We start from the raw sequence: 18433 nt of genomic DNA, 5'->3' as shown, positions 1-18433 counted from the left end.
GACTCAAAATGGTTGAAAGACCTCAATGTGAGACAGGAGTCCATCAAAATCCTCAAGGACAACACAGGCAGCAACCTTTCCGACCTCAGCTGCCACAACTTCTTCCTAGAAACATCGCCAAAGGCAAGGGAAGCAAGGGCAAAAAGGAACTATTGGGACTTCATCAAGATAAAAAGCTTTTGCACAGCAAAAGAAACAGTCAACAAAACCAAAAGACAACCGACAGAATGGGAGAAGATATGTGCAAATGACATATCAGATAAAGGGCCAGTATCCAAAATCTATAAAGAACTTATCAAACTCAACACCCAAAGAACAAAGAATCCAATCAAGAAATGCGCAGAAGACATGAACAGACATTTTTCCAAAGAAGACATCCAAATGGCCAACAGACACGTGAAAAAGTGCTCAACATCGCTCGGCATCAGGAAAATCCAAATCAAAATGTCAGTGAGATACCACCTCGCACCAGTCAGAATGGCTAAAATTAACAAGTCAGGAAACGACAGATGTTGGCGGGGATGCAGAGAAAGGGGAACCCTCCTACACTGTTGGTGGGAATGCAAGCTGGTGCAGCCACTTTGGAAAACAGTATGGAGCTTCCTCAAAAAGTTGAAAATAGAGCTACCATACGACCCAGCAATCGCACTACTGGGTATTTACCCCAAAGATACCATGTAGGGATCTGAAGGGGTATGTGCACCCTGATGTTTATAGCAGCAATGTCCACAATAGCCAAACTGGGAAAGAACCAAGATGTCCATCGACAGATGAATGGATAAAGAAGATGTGGTATATATATCCCATGGAATATTATGCAGCCATCAAAAGGAATGAAATCTTCTCATTTGCAAAGACATGGATGGAACTGGAGGGTGTTATGCTGAGCGAAATAAGTCAATCAGAGAAAGACATGTATCATATGACCTCACTGATATGAGGAATTCTTAATCTCAGGAAACAAACTGAGGGTTGCTGGAGTGGTGGGGGGTGGGAGGGGTGGGGTGGCTGGGTGATAGACACTGGGGAGGGTGTGTGCTCTGGTGAGCATTGTGAATTGTACAAGACTGTTGAATCACAGATCTGTACCTCTGAAACAAATAATCCATTATATGTTAAGAAAAAAAAAAGAAGAAGAAGATAGCAGGAGGGGAAGAATGAAGGGGGGGAAATGGGAGGGGGAGACGAACCATGAGAGACGATGGACTCTGAAAAACAAACTGAGGGTTCTAGAGGGGAGGGGAATGGGAGGATGGGTTAGCCTGGTGATGGGTATTAAAGAGGGCACGTTCTGCATGGAGCACTGGGTGTTATGCACAAACAATGAATCATGGAACACTACATCAAAAACTAATGATGTAATGTCTGGTGATTAACATAACAATAAAAATTTTTAAAAAACCACACTACTTTCTTGAAAAAGAAGACATTTTTAACACTTATTACACAGAGTGACTATATGTAACAATAGCAATAATAGAGGTAGGTTTACTGTAGGTAAACAATGTCCCAAGAACACATCTCACCTTCCTTCTGTAAAAGGAACTTCCGAGTCCTCCAGCATTTCACTCAAGGTATAACCACACCATAGCCCAAGTATGAGGGAAGCCCTTGCAAATTCCAGATGGACACCCCCACCCCCGCAACAATGCCTAATGCATTCTATTACTTTAAAGTATGTTCAATAAATAATGACTGTTATCTATGTCATTTTAATCTCTCAACCTCATCTAATTGATACTATGATCCCTACTTATATGAAGACAGAGGGGCTCATAACCATTATGTGCTCAGTCACAAAACAAGTGACAAAGACAGAACACAGACTCAGGCCTGATTCCACAGTCCTGCTTTGATGATTTTCCCATCAAACTGTGCTGGTTGGATGTCAGACCTTTGATATCATGTGTTAGATATGCCTTTTTCTTTTAAATGTATTATCTAGTCCTTGAAGTCAGAGTCACATCAGAGATTAGGGTAAGTGTATCTTGAGGAGGAAGGAGAGGGGACAAAGAAAACAAGATTTTCTTGGGTTCTTTGTTCTAATTTACCCATACTGTCACTTACTGTGTCAAATACGTGCATGCAAATAATGCATGTTTATCGTGGGAAAGTTAGAAAACTCAGATAAGCCAAAAAAAAAAAAAAAGAAAAATCTACCCTAACTAAATAAAAAACACCTGCAATCCCACCATGTACAGATTTCTCTGTCATCATCTGATCTCAGCAGGACTAAGCAGAGCATGACAGTATGGTCCTACCTAACATCTCTCTCCTTGTTATACAAACGTAATCAGACTTTTAGTCCAGAAAGTGCTGCAAATGTCAGGTAAAGTGGCAGCAGGAAAATCTTTGGGTTTTAGAAAATCATCCCTTCATCATAGTCTCATTTAGATATTCATAAAGCATGTTGGCATCTGCATGATGCAAAGTTGAGAAGTTGAAATAATTTTTTTTTTACCAGCAAACTATCGGTTAAGTAAAAAGGCTCGGTGTAGGCTGATAATTTCCATACTGAAAACATTAAACAACATATTAAGAAAAATCTCTTAATACAGTCATTAGCAGTGTCTCATAGAATTAGACAGTTGTAACTATCACACCGAAGGCAGAATAAAGCAGATATAGACCTGGGTTTCAATTCTGGCTTCAGCACTTATTTCATGACCTTGAGCAAATCATTCAAATTTTGTGGGACTCAATTTACTTATCTGGAAAGTGGGGATGATGGTATTAACTATTTAGAAAGACCCTACAGAAATGTTGTGAGGACTAAATCATTTAAAATATAAAATGAGCTTAACAGGGCGCCTGGGTGGCTCAGTCGGTTAAGCGTCTGCCTTTGGCTCAGGTCATGATCCCGGAGTCCTGGGATTGAGTCCCACATCGGGCTCCCTGCTCGGCGGGGAGTCTGCTTCTCCCTCTGACCCTCCCCCCTCTCATGCTCTCTCTCTCATTCTCTCTCTCTCTCTCAAATAAATAAATAAAAATCTTAAAAAAAAAATGAGCTTAGCATAACATCCTGCACACGGAGAGTGGTAAAAGGACCTTTTAACAAGTTAAAATCTTCTTGAAATTTAAAGACTTTAAGCCTTAATCTTTTTATCTTTCCTAAAAAATATCTATTTTCTAAAAAGGTAGATAACCTTTGGTCTCCATCAGACAATGACTAGCTTTAAGAGCATTGCTGCATTTACTAAGAATTAAGATAGTAGGCTCTATTTAAAAAGATAACAGGGGAGCACCTGACAGGCTCAGTTGGTAGAGCATCTGGCTCTTGATCTCAGGGTAGTGAGTTTGAGTCCACGTTGGATATAGAGATTACTTGAGAGAGAGAGAGAGCGGTACCTGGGTGGCTCAGTTGGTTAAGTGTCCGACTCTTGATTTTAGCTCAGGTCATGATCTCAGGGTTGTGGGATCGAGCCCCACATCGAACTCTACACTCAGGAGATTCTCTCCTCCCCCTGCTCACGCACTCTCTCTTAAATAATAACACCTGTTTCTCTTTTAAATCTTTTTGTTTGTTTGTTTGACAGAGAGAGAGACAGCGAGAGAGGGAACACAAGCAGGGGGAGTGGAAGAGGGAGAAGCAGGCTTCCCGCTGAGCAGGAAGCCCCATGCGGGACTCAATCCCAGGACCCTGGGATCATGACCTGAGCCGAAGGCAGACGCTTAACGACTGAGCCATGCAGGCGCTCCTCAAATAATAAACCTTAAAAATAAAAAAGAGAGAGAGAGAGAGGTAATAGGAATAAGTAACTATTACTTATTACTATTATGCTCATCAACTCAGCTACAGATGAATTAATCCAAGACTCATTTGGGTACTCAGTGCTGTTCAGAAATCTTTTATTCATTCCTAATTAGTAACTTGTCTCATTTTCTGAATTTACCTATCTTCCTTTCCCTCTCAGTAGGGGAGAATAAAGACCACTGAGATTGAGCTTCCTACTTTTTTTTTTTAAACAATGTCAAAAAGTCAGTGTATTTAACCATACTTAGCTTGTAACAGAGCAAATGGATAAATGGAATAATAATTCATGTTACACCCTATTATTATATTAACAGGCAACAGAAAAAGTTGGTAAAGGAAGGCAGAGGAACTCTATCTTTAAGAATTAGAACCAAGGGGCTCCATAATCATCTGGTATCCACTCAAATGTTGTACCTATGGTTAGAAATGTACATGATGGGAATTCCAGGGATCTTCCAGATCCTTCATTTAAGGTCCGGTCAACTGTGGCCACAATGTAACACTTGTGAGCTACTCTGTACTAAGCAGTCATCTGTATAAGTTCCTTTGTGTGTCGTTTGTAATCCTTCAAATCTTGGATCCCTGGCAATCTTTAGGGTTACACAATACTTCAGCCCCAATTTCTCAATTTCAACCATTATGCAGTTATTCAAGGGATACACTTGGCATACAGACAGTCCATCATTGACTATACTAAGTTGAGTTTGGCTTTAATGGAAAAGTTTGATAAGGTTGTTATCAACCAGGATGTGGCCAGATGGGCCCAGCCACATGTTATATTGGAAGAATAAGCAGGAAGGATGTTGGGAGACTTCTCTTTCCTTCGGTACACTGGGATCTTTCTTTTCTTTCTTTTTTAGGTGTTAATCTATTCCTCTCTTTAAGTCTCTCATCTCTGAGTCTAAGCATTCACTTCATGGTCATATACTTTGCCTTCTTTTGTTTCCCCATGTTCACACTGCACCTATTTCTTCTGGGATCACCTCCTACTTACTCCTTCTTAAAAAGCCTCTATCTTGAAGCTTTCTGGAGGGCATTAGATAATTCAACTATTCAGCATCTTGTGCCAAACTACTCGATTTGCTATCATTCCCCAATACTTCTCCATTACCCTGGTTAACTAGGATTGTGTATAGGTATCAAGAACTTTAATATATAATTTTTTTTTACTAAGAATGGCAATTCTGGAGAAAAAGAATCATAAACGTGTGTTGTTGATTTATTGGAATAACAAATACCAAAGAATACACAAAGGAATTACATAAATAAATTATGATACAGACACGGAATATTCTGCAGCCATTAAAAATAATGTTGTAAAAGGATATTTATTGAAATAGAAAAATCTTTACAGTGTGAAGAAGCAGGCTACAAAACAGTATGGATAATGTATCATTTTTGTGAAGAAACTAATGCATGGAAAAACTACTAGGACAGACATAAAAATATGAACATCGTTATCTTTGAACTATGGAATTTTTTTTCTTTATACTCTTTTGGTGTTTTCCCAGAACTTCTGCGTTATATTGTATTAATTTTGTAAATAGAAAAAAGCAAAATGGATGCTGACTTAATGAGAGAAAGGAAGAGGGAAGGTGCCAGAACCCTGGGGAATATCTACATTTAAGGTGTTTGAATGAGGAAGAGGAATTGACACCTTGGACTTGTACTTTTCAAGAACTAATTTTTCTTTTTGCCAGTTCTTGCTAATAGATCTATTTTAGCTTCCTAGCTGCCTATCAGTATTATATACTTAACCTAGCCTTAAGCATCTAGGTTAAAGTAAGGGGAAAAGACACACATTTTTTTTTGTAAAACAAAGCATATCCACAAACCAATATTTCTTATAGTCCTAGGAATCCCATGAACAGATGCTGGCCATACACATAGCACAATCTTTCAAGTCCTAAAGAGGTCTTTTATTTTAATACAGCGTAGGTAAGAAATCCTCCTGGGTGAAGAGGTACTTCTGGAAATTGTATTCATTCTTTCGGCCTAAAGTAGTATCATTTGAAAATATTTCTAGAGAAACACTGCTTCTGTAGCATTGAAAGAACCCATTCCATCCCATCCTAGAGGGTTTAGGAGTAACCCAAGGAATGACCAAGCTAATCCATCTCACAATTTTGGTCACTGCTCTAAAAGCAGAGTTATCATATAAAACATCTCATACAGAGGCGCCTGGGTGGCTCAGTCGTTAAGCCTCTGCCTTCGGCTCAGGTCATGGTCCCAGGGTCCTGGGATCGAGCCCCGTATCGGGCTCTCTGCTCCATGGGAAGCCTGCTTCTCCCTCTCCCACTCCCCCTGCTTGTGTTCCCTCTCTCGCTGTGTGTCTCTCTCTCTGTCAAATAAATAAATAAAATCTTAAAAAAAAAAAATCTCAGGCAGAGGACTCAAAATATGATTCGTACTCACAGACACTACTAACAAATAGCCAAAATAGTGCTCCACGAAAGCAAAACGAAACAAAACAAAAACAAAAACTGCATTTACATGTATTAAATGCATTTACATAAAAAATAAATATAATAATATACAGGAAAACCATTTGTTAAAGAATGACATATATTAGGCAATTGAGAATTAGGCAAACCGGAAAATCTGAAGTGTTCTTGTCATGTAAATTTAGGAAATTATATAGAGAAAACAGAATCTACGGGTTTAAGAATGTATTGTGAAGAGACTTTCTCTCTAGATTTTCTCTACAACCCTTTCAGAGTACAACTTATATGAATAAATACTTTGAGAAGCACCTGCTTTGAAACAGACTTCCCACTGGCCATGTTAATAACTAACAATCACACAAGAATCAAGATTACTTTTCAAGATTTGATTGCAGGTACTTCTTATATAATTGAACTTACATGGCTGTAGAAACGTAAAGACTTCAAATCTGGGCTTAGGGGATCCTAAGGTTAAACTCCAAAGCACTGTTTGCAACCAAAAGGAGCTAGGAAGTACCAGAAAACGGGTATCTACCAGCTAGCTTAACTGCAGCCAGAAATACTATCACTGTGAAAAGTCGGTCCCCAGGGAACATTAGCTCCTGAAGGGCAGACATGTTGGTTTGTGTTTTGTTCAGGGCTGCACCCTAGCATCTAGAACAGGGCCTCCCACGCAGTAGACACTCAGGATTTTAACTAACGAATGAATCAGAGAGACCATTCTGGGCGTACATGAGGAGTCAATCCAAATTCATTTCATGTATCAATACCGCATAATCTCCCACCAACTGCAGAAGCTGTTACTGAATGACTAACATGTTAGGAAGCTAACTGTACTGTCACTGTATACTTCTGAGTAAAATGAGCGATAAAAAACGATGGTTTTTACTCTTGAGGAGCTGGGACCCAAGTGACTGTGAAATTGTTATGCCTGTTACTAAAGAAAGCATGACAGTATCATGAGGACATGTAACATTCCCGGTATTTCCATCTTCTTACCACCCTCCCAAATGCGGTGAGGAAGCCAGTGCTAAGGTACAGGGTCCCTCAGACACTGGTGCCTCACCCAAGTCACTTGTATCAGCATCTGCCTGGCAGCGCTAACAGAGGGAAGACATTCATCATCTGTTTGGTGTTCCCACCTTGTCCATGCAGCTTCAAATATAACTGCGCTGAGCTAGATGAGTCAGCAGCTGGTCTTCCAAAAGCTAGTGCCTCACTCCCAAAGCAAGAAGGAACAAGTTCACACTTCAGAGGGCTGCATCAGTGCCAGAAGTATCCATGTTGCCTCAAGGTTTCAGACTCCCCAGTGATCTTTCACTCGATGGATACCAAGGCAGAGGCTGCAGAAAAACACAACTGTGGCCCCAGGCAATATAGGAAATGGTGTTTGTTCATACTGTGGATTAAGTGCTTTGAAGGATCAAAATGCAGAAGACCGCTACATTCAACATATAAGGTTTTCTTAATAGTAAAGCACTAAAAAAAATGTGAATAAGTCATTCTTTTATTTTTCAGAAGCGAAAATGACAAGTCGCAACTTGCCTTTGGAAAAGGCATTAAAGAATATCGGGGTAATAAGCTATCTATCTCATGGAGACAGTAGCCTAAGACTCAATTATCACACAGCTCTCAAAGAAAGTCCAATTAAATAAATCTCAGAATAATATGCTTTTAAGTAAAACAAAACAAAAAATATCAACAAAAAGTTATAAAGAATCCATAAAGTGGTATACGAAGAAAAAGGAAAATCTGGAAATCCATATACTGAGAGTGCTCTATTGAAATCAAGGAAGCCCAAATCCTAAAACAGAAAAAAGCAAATATGTTAAAACACAGTATTTTAAGAGTCAAATGACGTTACTGTAGATGCACATTTTAACGCTTCATTTACTCAGGACATTTTTTTCTTTCTCTTGGAGCATTTCTATATATACTGTAGGAGATCATGTGAATGACAGTGCAGAGATCTGCCTTCTCAATGAGGCCCTTGAGTTTTAAATATCAAATCTGAGTCTGGAATCCCAATTAAAAGTTTATATAATAGACTACAGAGAATGAAACTGCTTTCTAAACTGCATTTGCTTAACTCTTCCACATTACGGCTTAAAAACAATCTGTAAACTTTTGAAAGAGACACAACAATTTACAGTATGAAAACAGGGCTATGTGAAACTATACATGCTTTCTCATAAAGTAGGACTGACAATTTCCAAAATGAAGATGCTTACTGCAAAATGACAAAGTTGGTGGGGGATGGGGTGGGGTGGGTAGTGCAGAACCACCAGTGGAAGGCACCAAAATCCTGGATTCTACATTCAGCTTTGTACTGATTAGTTGTATCTTAGTCTCGACTTACTCAGGTCTCAATTTATTCCCTGGTAAGAAGAGGAAGATAGATCTCTAAGCTTCATTTAAATCCAAAGATTCTTATAGTTTATAAGAAAAGATTTGAAAAACTTTTTGGCCAATCAGTTGAATAAATTCCTCAGATCCTGACAGGGTCTGTCCCTGTTCAACTCTCATGAAAATAACTATAAAGTAGATCCCATATTTTGTTGTGAGAAAAGAAAAAAAAATCTACCTTTGTGGCAAAATTATACTTCATACACTACAACATAGAAAATAAATGTCTGTTCCTTTCCTGGCCTCTAGAAACACTCTCTGAGACAGAATCAACTAAAAACCCTAGGATTATGACTATGGCCAAAACGTCTAGCCTGCTTTGGGGTACCTAGATGGCTCAGTCGGCTGGGGGTCTGGCTCTTGGTTTTGGCTCAGGTCATGATCTCATGGGTTGTGGGATTAAGCCCCATGGCAGGCTCCACGCTCGGTGGGGAGTCTGCTTGAGGAATCTGTCCCTCTGCCCCCCAACCCGCTCACATGGGTGCTCTCTCTCTCAAATATGTAAGTCTTAAAAAAAAAAAAAAAAAAAAGTCTAGCTTGTCTTTCTCTCTGCCTTCTCTCTGAGAGCTGCTAGATGGTTCAAAGTGAACTATCACCTAACAAGTACCCTGCACCCTACATGTTATATAGGACTTCTCCATTGCTGAGGAGATTGTGCTAGGGAATCATTTTCCTGATAGTCTATCAAAATCCTGAGAAAAATCTAGCATTATTGGAAGATTATTTATTAGAATAGACTAATGTATGGCCCTGGAAATAAAAACCTTATAGTAGCAGAGTCCTAGAGAACCAGAGAGTTGAACCAGGAAGATTGATGATACCTCTGACTTATCCAAGTGTATTACCTATTTAAAGCTGCAGCCAATTAATAATTCTCATGGGCAGGGCCAAACTTTAGGTTAGAGTAAGTACTTATAGTAGTTCAGGGTTAAGACTCAATCAACCTTCAGGTTTAGGGAAGAAGAAAAGGAAGAGGTTTAAGGATCATATTGACCCCAGGAAAGTAGGAGAGCAGCAAAGACATGCTGTACTGAACTCTCTACAACACATACTTTCCTCATAACCATCATGTAATACTATGAAATATCTTTTTGCTTTGATGTTATCTTTTTGTTGTGAACTCTGTCTTCTAACCATAATCTCTGCAAAGAAAGAGAGACTGAATCAGGAACTGCACGAGCAATGAGGGTACATAAAAATGCTTTACAAAAGACTAGAGATGGTTCAGGTAAATGGAGACCTGTGTTTCTAGATAAGCAAAATGAGAGGTTTATAACATTAGATGATCTTAAATTTCCTGTGGCTCTCACATTTTCATAATTTTATACAGATAATATACCATAATAAAGATTATACATGCATATGACTTACTGTTTCTTTTAAAAAATATTTATGGATATAACTGTGTTTTTCTAAATGTCTCATTAGTAATACTCAGTCTTGTAAGTCTGGTTCCATAATAATCTATAATGTAACTACTTCCATCTGAAGGTCCAACGATCTAGAAGAGAAAATTTTCAAAATTACCATTTTACAAAAGACATTTTCACAATACTTTGTGTTTACTTTGCTCGGTTGCTACTAAATTATTTCAGCAGCACCAAAATACAACTTAACTTAACTCAAGCAAAAAAAGTAACTTAGTGGCCCTGGTAGCTGAAAAGGATATTGGGGACGATAACAGGATCCAAAGAGCTGCAGGAACCAAGGCCTCAAGGACTGAAATTCCATGAACAGACACCCACCCCACCCCACCCTTGGTCTGACCTGTGGGCATTTTAGCTCTTCTGCCTTCATTCTGCAGAGAGGTACTCCCACTTGCTTGCCAACAGCTCCAGATTTACATATTCAAAGCTCAGCAGCTCCCGGTAGAAAGTATAATTTTCTTCCTCAGTGTTTGTATACAAATTCCAGGGAAGGACTGATTTTGGGTTTTATGCCTACTGCTGGACAAATTATGATAGCCAAGGGAATAGAATTAATGTGATTGGCTAGGCCAGTCCCTGTGGGAGTGGGAGGTAGTGTGAGGGACAATCCTTCCAGAACCATGCGGAATGGAAGAGAGAGAAAAAAAACAACGCATGCTCATTACAGTCATCTTGTCCACTTAATCACATTTCTGACAATCCAGTTAACATGATTTCTACAAATTATTCTTTAAGATAGCAATCTTCATGGAGCGCCTGAGTGGCTCAGTTGGTTAAGCGTCTACCTTTGGCTCAGGTCATGATCCCAGGGTCCTGGGATCGAGCCCCACATCAGGCTCCCTGCTCCACGGGAGGCCTTCTTCTCCCTCTCCCACTCCCTCTGCTTGTGTTCTCTCTCTCGCTGTCTCTCTCTGTCAAATAAATAAAATCTTAAAAAAAAAAAAAAAGATAGCAATCTTCAAACTGTAGCCTTAGGGGCAAACAAAGATTTACCAAGATGTATGTGAGCCCAGATGATTTAAAGGAAATCAATTTTGAGACCCTTAATTCCCATAAATACTCTTTGTAAAAGTGATCCACCTGATACCAAGCCATGGTGGGGGCAGAGTTCCCTTCCCACTTCCCTCTCCCTATGGTCCTTTCTCCAGGAGAAACTTGATGACAATAAACCACACGTGCCATCAAAGCAGGTATTATGATGGAACAGTGCCTCTGATGAGCCAAAGAGATAAGTCAAAATACTGGACTTCAGGAAATCTCCTTTAAATCATTTTTTAAAAAGATTTTATTTATTTATCTGAGAGCGAGAGAAAGCACAAGCAGGGGGCGTGGCAGAGGAAGAGGGAGAAGCAGGCTCCCCGCTGAACAGGGAGCCCAACTCCACTCAGGGCTCGATCCCAGGACCCTGAAATCATGACCTGAGCCAGAGGCAGCTGCTTAACCAACTGAACCACCCAGGCGCCTCAGGAAATCTCCTTTAATCAAGAGTCCAAAAATATGCTCGCTCTGCCTCATCTTTTTCAAAAGTTGCATTCCCAGTAACATTTTACTTTTTTTGCTTAAAAGTAATTTGCTAAATCATTTTTATAATACGTAATATGCTTATGCTGTTTTGATCAACTGTGTATCAACAATTATAATGACAATCCAGTAATTACAGAAAATTTTATAATCTTTTAATGAATCATGAAAATCATGATAATGAAAATGATCAGCAGAAGATTTTTCAAGCATAAAAAACATACAGAAAGTCAATTATCATATGGTTTCACTTATCTGTGGAACATAAGAAATAGCATGGAGGACATTAGGAGAAAGAAGGGAAAAATGAACGGGGGGGGAAATCGGAGGGGAAGACAAACCATGAGAGACTACGAACTCTGAGAAACTGAGGGTTTTAGAAGGGAGGGGGGTAGGGGGATAGGTGAGCACAGTGATGGGTATTAAGGAGGGCTCTTATTGCATGGAGCACTGGGTGTTATACGAAAACAATGAATCATGGAACACTATACCAAAAACTAATGATGTACTGTATGGTGACTAATATAATAAAATAAATAAAATTTAAAAAAATATTACATTAGGATAAAATTCTGTGGGAGAATGGAACTAGAAATACAAATTCAAGGAGAAAAAGAAACTATGTAAAAATCACAAATGGTTAGTGAAGGGTTCATTCATGTCTTTTTAAATGAATGATATTTAAAATTCTATGGTATTTATATTCTGTTGGATACATTTTTAAATTGATGTAACAGTTTTATTTAAATATGTCAATATTTGCAAACCAGAAATTATATCCTTTGCAACTATTTAAACTTATGATGGAAAACTTAAATGTCAACTTAAAAATGTGTGGAGGGTAGGGATTTTTTAAAAAATTCTTTCAGGGGTTATACAAACAGAGTTTGAAGAATACTGTTGTAGTGCATGCTTCGTTTTAAAAATAAGTTTGATTTTTTTTTTTTTAAGATTTTATTTATTTATTTGAGAGAGAGAGAATGAGAGACAGAGAGCACGAGAGGGAAGAGGGTCAGAGGGAGAAGCAGACTCCCCACCGAGCAGGGAGCCCGATGCAGGGCTCGATCCCAGAACTCCAGGATCATGACCTGAGCCGAAGGCAGTCGCTTAACCAACTGAGCCACCCAGGCGCCCCAATAAGTGTGATTTTTAAAACTATTTGACAAATACTGGATTCCGACAACACTCCAGGCACTGTGCTAGGCATTATACACATAACAGTGAATGAGATACAATCTCTGCCCACGAAGAGCTTATACTAGTGAACTATAAATATTAATATTCAAATAACACAAAGCACTTTTGTGCTAAATACCATGCTGGGTACTGTTATGCACTCTGCTTATTTTCCAAAGATTAAATTAATTTGGTTTGATATTTATGAATGTTATTTAAGAATGTAATAAAACCTCAGGGCGCCTGGGTGGCTCAGTGGGTTAAACGTCTTACTCTTGATTGCGGCTCTGGTCCTGATCTCAGGGTCTTCGGATCAATCCCTGGGTCAGGCTCTGCACTCAGCTGGAGTCGCTTGAAATTCTCTCCCTCTCTCTCTTTCTGCCCCTACCCCTGCTCTTTCTCTCGAATGAATAAATCAATCTTTTTTTTAAAAGTAAAAAATAAAAAAGAATTTAATAAAACCTTTTCAGTGGTCAAGGTCCCACAGGAAACTACTCTGAGCATTAAGCCGAGAAAGAGAAGAATGAGTGACTAGGAGTCACAATGTGTTTTGAGACTGGACGAGGGGGACAAAGAAAAACTAAAGCCCAGCCTGTAGAAATAAATCAAATCATATGGCAAAAAACTGCCTAATTAGGAATATGTGCATAGCTTGGGACCAGGCCTTTTGTCCCATTCTCTTTTTCTTCCTTTGCCATCTCCCCTATTCCTGTTGAAAAAAAGTATTCAAGGCTGGAAAAAGGAAAATACATGATTAGGTGACCTTTTCATATCATGCATTTCTATTAAGTCTACCTGAGGCTCACTTGCCTCTCTTGGGAAATGTAAAACTAACTAAAGCCAATTAGGACCCATATGTTTTACAATCTTGTAAAGTCAGTAGTTAACATGTAGAAAAATAATAAGGTGTTTGTTTTGTGTTTTTGTTTTGTTTCCTCTGTTCTGTAGAGAAGATAGCCCAGAAGGATACAGTTTTATTACCTGGTAATACATGATCTAACTCTGTATCTAACTCAGCCATTTTCTTACCATTTCTCTCCACTCAAACTCTGTCACTGTGGCTCCTCAACAACCAGTTCTAGCACGGGAATTCCACTCCTCCTTCCAGAGACTGGGTCTGCCTAGGCATGGAATCTAATTCTGGCCAACCACCGATGATGCAAGTTCACTGTTGGCATATCTGACCTTAAGAAAATATGTAGGGGGGGACATGGGTTCTTTCTGCTGGGGACAGTCACTATATAATGAAGTGATGCTAACCAAAAGACCTGAAGATGGCAAAGAGAAAGAAGGAAGGAGAGAGGGAGAAATAGGAGGGAAGGAAGGGAAGAGAATGGGAGGGAGGGTCCACCATTATGTCTTTCAGCTCTAAATTAACAAATCTTATAACTACCTTAAATCTAGATTCTTGGTATGATAGAGTAAACTACCGTATTATGAAAGCAAATTTAGGGCGCCTGGGTGGCTCAGTTGGTTAAGGGACTGCCTTCGGCTCAGGTCATGATCCTGGAGTCCCTGGATCGAGTCCCGCATTGGGCTCCCTGCTCGGCAGGGAGTCTGCTTCTCCCTCTGACCCTCCCCCCTCTCATGTGCTTGCTCTCTCTCATTCTCTCTCTCTCAAATAAATAAATAAAATCTTAAAAAAAATGAAAGCAAATTTAAATTGAGGTTTCTGTTACTTGTAGCCAAAACACCTGATAATGCACTAGTTTTCAGCGCCCCCCCTCACTACTGCCAGATCACCAAAGCACAGCTACTCTCTGCTAAAACAACCTGAAGAGCTGCCCCAAAGACAAATTCGGTCACTGTGGGAAAGCACCAGAGGAAAGGAGAACTGGAAAAGGAGGAATCCTCTCTGGTCTCAGGTTTTTGTATCCATATAAAGAGGAATAGAATAAGCTGATCTATACGGTACTTTTTAAGTTCTACATCTTATATGACTATGACATTTAAATGTAAACACATCTACAAGGTATTATCAATATACTTTCCTTTGAACTATGCCATCAAAGAAGAAATTGTTCATCCTACTTAACGTTTAAGAAAACTATCTGTTGCAAAATTTTCAACTATTCTCACCAAAATCAAAAAATTAAATGTTTTTAAGCATCTTATATATACTTATGTACAATACATGTGCCTATTATAAATTCCTTTATTATGAGTATATTATTAAATTGTTAATTATAAAATTACAAGTCTTTAAAAATATCCCATGCTGAGAAATTTTTTACTCAGTTAGATATGCCAATGTCCATTTGTTTATTGGCAACAGAGTATGAAACCTAAAATTATGTTTGTTTCTCTGCTAAGAAATAGCCTGAAGCCAAATTCTACAGCATGAAGTATTTCCATTTGATAAACTGGGGAATATTTCTATAATCTATGGGTCCAATTCATGGACCAAGAGGTTGCTACAGGTCTTCATCTTCCAAAAGGGGAAACAGGAGGGTCACTACACTGTGGGAAGCTATTTTGTACAATGGGTATCAAGGTCTCTTGCGTGAGAAGCCTTAAAACCACAAGAAAACAACATCATATCCTCTATATTAGTTTCCTGTGGCTACTGTAACAAGTTACCATAAACCTTAGTGGATTAAAACAGTAGACATTTACTCTCTCACAGATCTAAGGCCAGAAGTCTAAAATCAAGGTTATCTGCAACAGCCCCATACCCTAGAGACTCTCAGGGGAGGATCTGTTCTAAACCTCTTCTAGCCTTTGACAGCAATCAGTATTCTTTGGCATTCTGTAGCTTATGGACATATCACTCCAATCTCCGTCTTTGTCTTCACAACGCCTTCTTTGCTGTGTCTATCTTTTCCTCTTCTGTCTCCTATAAGGACACTTGTCATTGGATTTAGGACCCACCCAGATAACCCAGGATGACTTCTTCATATCAAGATCCCTAACTTAATCACATCTGCAAAGACCCCGTTTTCAAATAAGGTAATATTCCCAGGTTCCCGGGATTTAACATGGGTAACTTTTGTCCTACCATACTCTCCTACAGAAATGGGGGGGGGGGGCGGTGCGCCTGGATGGCTCAGTCCTGAAGTGTCTGCCTTCGGCTCAGGTCGTGATCCCAGGGTCCTGGGATCAAGCCCCGCATCGGGCTCCCTGCTCCACGGGAAGCCTGCTTCTCCCTCTCCCACTCCCCTTGCTTGCGTTCCCTCTCTCGCTGTGTCTCTCTCTGTCAAATAAATAAATAAAATCTTCAAAAAAAAAAAAAAGGAAATGGTGGTGGTCTGGAGGCATTGGGTGGAATTTAAATTCTTTGTTTCTGATTCTCTTTAGCAGCTTAAATGCAAAAAATCTTGTTTACTTTAAGAGGTAGGTTTTTCTATAGGTACAAAGTCTACAGCAAAAAGAATAAACCAAGAAACTTAGGAATACACATTAAAGTTGAGAATGTTAAGAAGTGGTCACCAAATTCCCTTTTTTTGTTCTTTACCTCTGATCTCCATTCTAATTCTCTACAATCCCCACTCACCACCTACCCACACAAATAATGAGCATACACTTAATTTGGTATATGAGCTGGATACATATTTATTTTTAAAAAACATGTTCTTTAAATATGTATTTTTAACTTATCCAAATAATATTGTTGTGGACCTTGTTCAGTTTTAAACTATTCTCACAGTATACTGTAATTTTAAGACCTTTCCATGTAGCATATGTACATCTAGGTAAGTGCTTGTAATTGCAGCCTAGTGTTAAAAAGGATGTATCCATTCTCTTATTAGTGTACACATCTAGGTTGATTCTAACTTCCTGCTACCACAAACAGGCTCCAACAGACAAAATCTTTGCACATGACCCCTGTAGACAGCAGTACAACTTTTTTAGAGTAAATGCCCAAAAGTATTTATTTACATATTAGTTATTTGGGTGATTCTGTGAATCACCTATTAGTTCACTGTACTCATTTAACTACTAGGATCTATATTTTCTTGTTGATTTGCAGAAATTATTTGTATATTCATCATATCAATTCCTGTTGCTAGTATCCTTTTATTCAGTCTATTAAGTGTTAAGTTGGTCTATGCTTATGGTATCTTTTTTAAAATAGAATTTCTTAATCTTAAGGTAATCAAATTCACTAATTTTTTTTCTTTATGATTTACATTTTAGGGATATTGTTTAAAAAGACTTAACCAATATAAGATCATGAAGATATTCTCTTCAATTAGCTTTATATAAAAGTTTATCTTGGGGTACCAGGGTGGCTCAGTCGGTTAAGCGTCTGCCTTCTGCTTGGGTCATGATCCCGGGATCGAGCCCCACATGGGTCTCCCTGCTCAGTGGAGAGCCTGCTTCTCCCTCTCCTCTGCCAATCTCTCTCTCTCTCTCAAATAAATAAATAAAATCTTTAAAAAAAAAAAAAGTCTATCTTCTAAGAATATATCCAAAAGAACTGAACAGGGTCTTAAATAGATACTTACACAAAAATATTCATAGCAGAATGATTCACAATAGCCCAAACATGTAAACAACCCAAGTGGCCATCTACAGATGAATAAACAAAATGTGGTATATACATACAATGGAATACTCTTCAGCCATAAAAGGGAATGAAGTTCAAATACATGCCACAATATCAATGAACCTTGAACACATTATTTAAAATGAAATAAGCCAGACATAAAAGGACAAATATATAATTCCACTTATATGAAATACCTAGAACAGGCAAATTCATAGAGACAGAAAGTAGATCAGAAGTTACCAGGGACTGGGAGGTGTGGGAAATGGGGAATTACTGCTTAATGGGTACAGAGTTTCTGTTTACAGTGATGAAAAAGTTTTGGAAATAGATCATGGTGACAGTTGTACAATATTTTGAATGTCATTAATGCCACTGAACTGTATACTTAAAAAAGTTTAAAATAACAAATTTTATATATATATTTTTACCACACTAGGAGACAGCTTACTTTATGTGAATTTTATTAATATTGTAGTTTTTTGGGGGTTTTTTTGGTTTTTTTGTTTTTTTATTTGACAGAGAGAGACACAGTGAGAGAGGGAACACAAGCAGGGGAGTGGGAGAGGGAGAAGCAGGCTTCCCGCGGAGCAGGGAGCCCAATGCGGGGCTCGATCCCAGGACCCTGGGATCGTGACCTGAGCCGAAGGCAGACGCTTAACGACTGAGCCACCCGGGCGCCCCATTAATATTGTAGTTTTGTTTGCAATTTATAAACTTTTGATTTTGTTAGTGGAAAATGTATTTTTGCTTGAACATATTTAAGTAACATTTAATAAATTAATTAAAGAGAAAAATGTGGTTACTAGTAAGTACTTTCATACCTAACCTTTAACAATAGCTATCTATCTAAGCTCCCTCATTAACGTCTTTGCATTGTCACTGAAGTCATACTGGCTTAGGTAACTCAAATTATCTTACAAATTTAAAATGTTATGAATGAATTAAGGAGGGAAAGGAAAACTAAGAACACTTTATACAACTCTATCAATGCACCCTTTTATGCGATCTAATCCACTTAGGAGTTTCTCCATATGAAGAATGCAAATACTATCACTGGCAAGATTAAATCATCTCCTAAAGACCTATTAACCTGGTGAAAAAAGTAAAATGACTCCATTGTCTGCAATTAGAGGACAATGATGCAAACTGTGTCCTCCTAGTTCTCCCCAAAATACACATATTCTTTTAAAAGTCAAATTACGGGGCGCCTGGG

At 38.7% G+C, this 18433-nt stretch overlaps 1 protein-coding gene and 1 pseudogene across 1 annotated transcript in view; both read right to left on the bottom strand.

Moving 5' to 3' along the window:
• Positions 1-3784: 3784 nt before the first annotated feature.
• Positions 3785-4899, bottom strand: LOC118019340 (annotated as a pseudogene).
• A 2793-nt stretch (positions 4900-7692) lies between these two features.
• TM2D1 (TM2 domain containing 1) overlaps positions 7693-18433 on the bottom strand; it is a 46448-nt gene continuing 35707 nt past the window's right edge. Inside the window, exons 6-8 of the mRNA XM_035018412.1 lie at positions 9976-10105; positions 9711-9746; positions 7693-8002 (exon numbers count right to left, since the gene is read on the bottom strand). Of these exons, the coding sequence (XP_034874303.1) occupies positions 9995-10105 (111 nt within the window). The 3' untranslated portion in view covers positions 7693-8002; positions 9711-9746; positions 9976-9994. The remainder of the gene's footprint in view (positions 8003-9710; positions 9747-9975; positions 10106-18433) is intronic.

This window comes from Mirounga leonina, unplaced genomic scaffold, assembly GCF_011800145.1.
Source record: "Mirounga leonina isolate KUSES-001 unplaced genomic scaffold, KU_Mleo_1.0 Mir_173, whole genome shotgun sequence".
Lineage (NCBI taxonomy): Eukaryota > Metazoa > Chordata > Mammalia > Carnivora > Phocidae > Mirounga > Mirounga leonina.
This window is presented reverse-complemented; position numbering and strand designations above follow the sequence as displayed.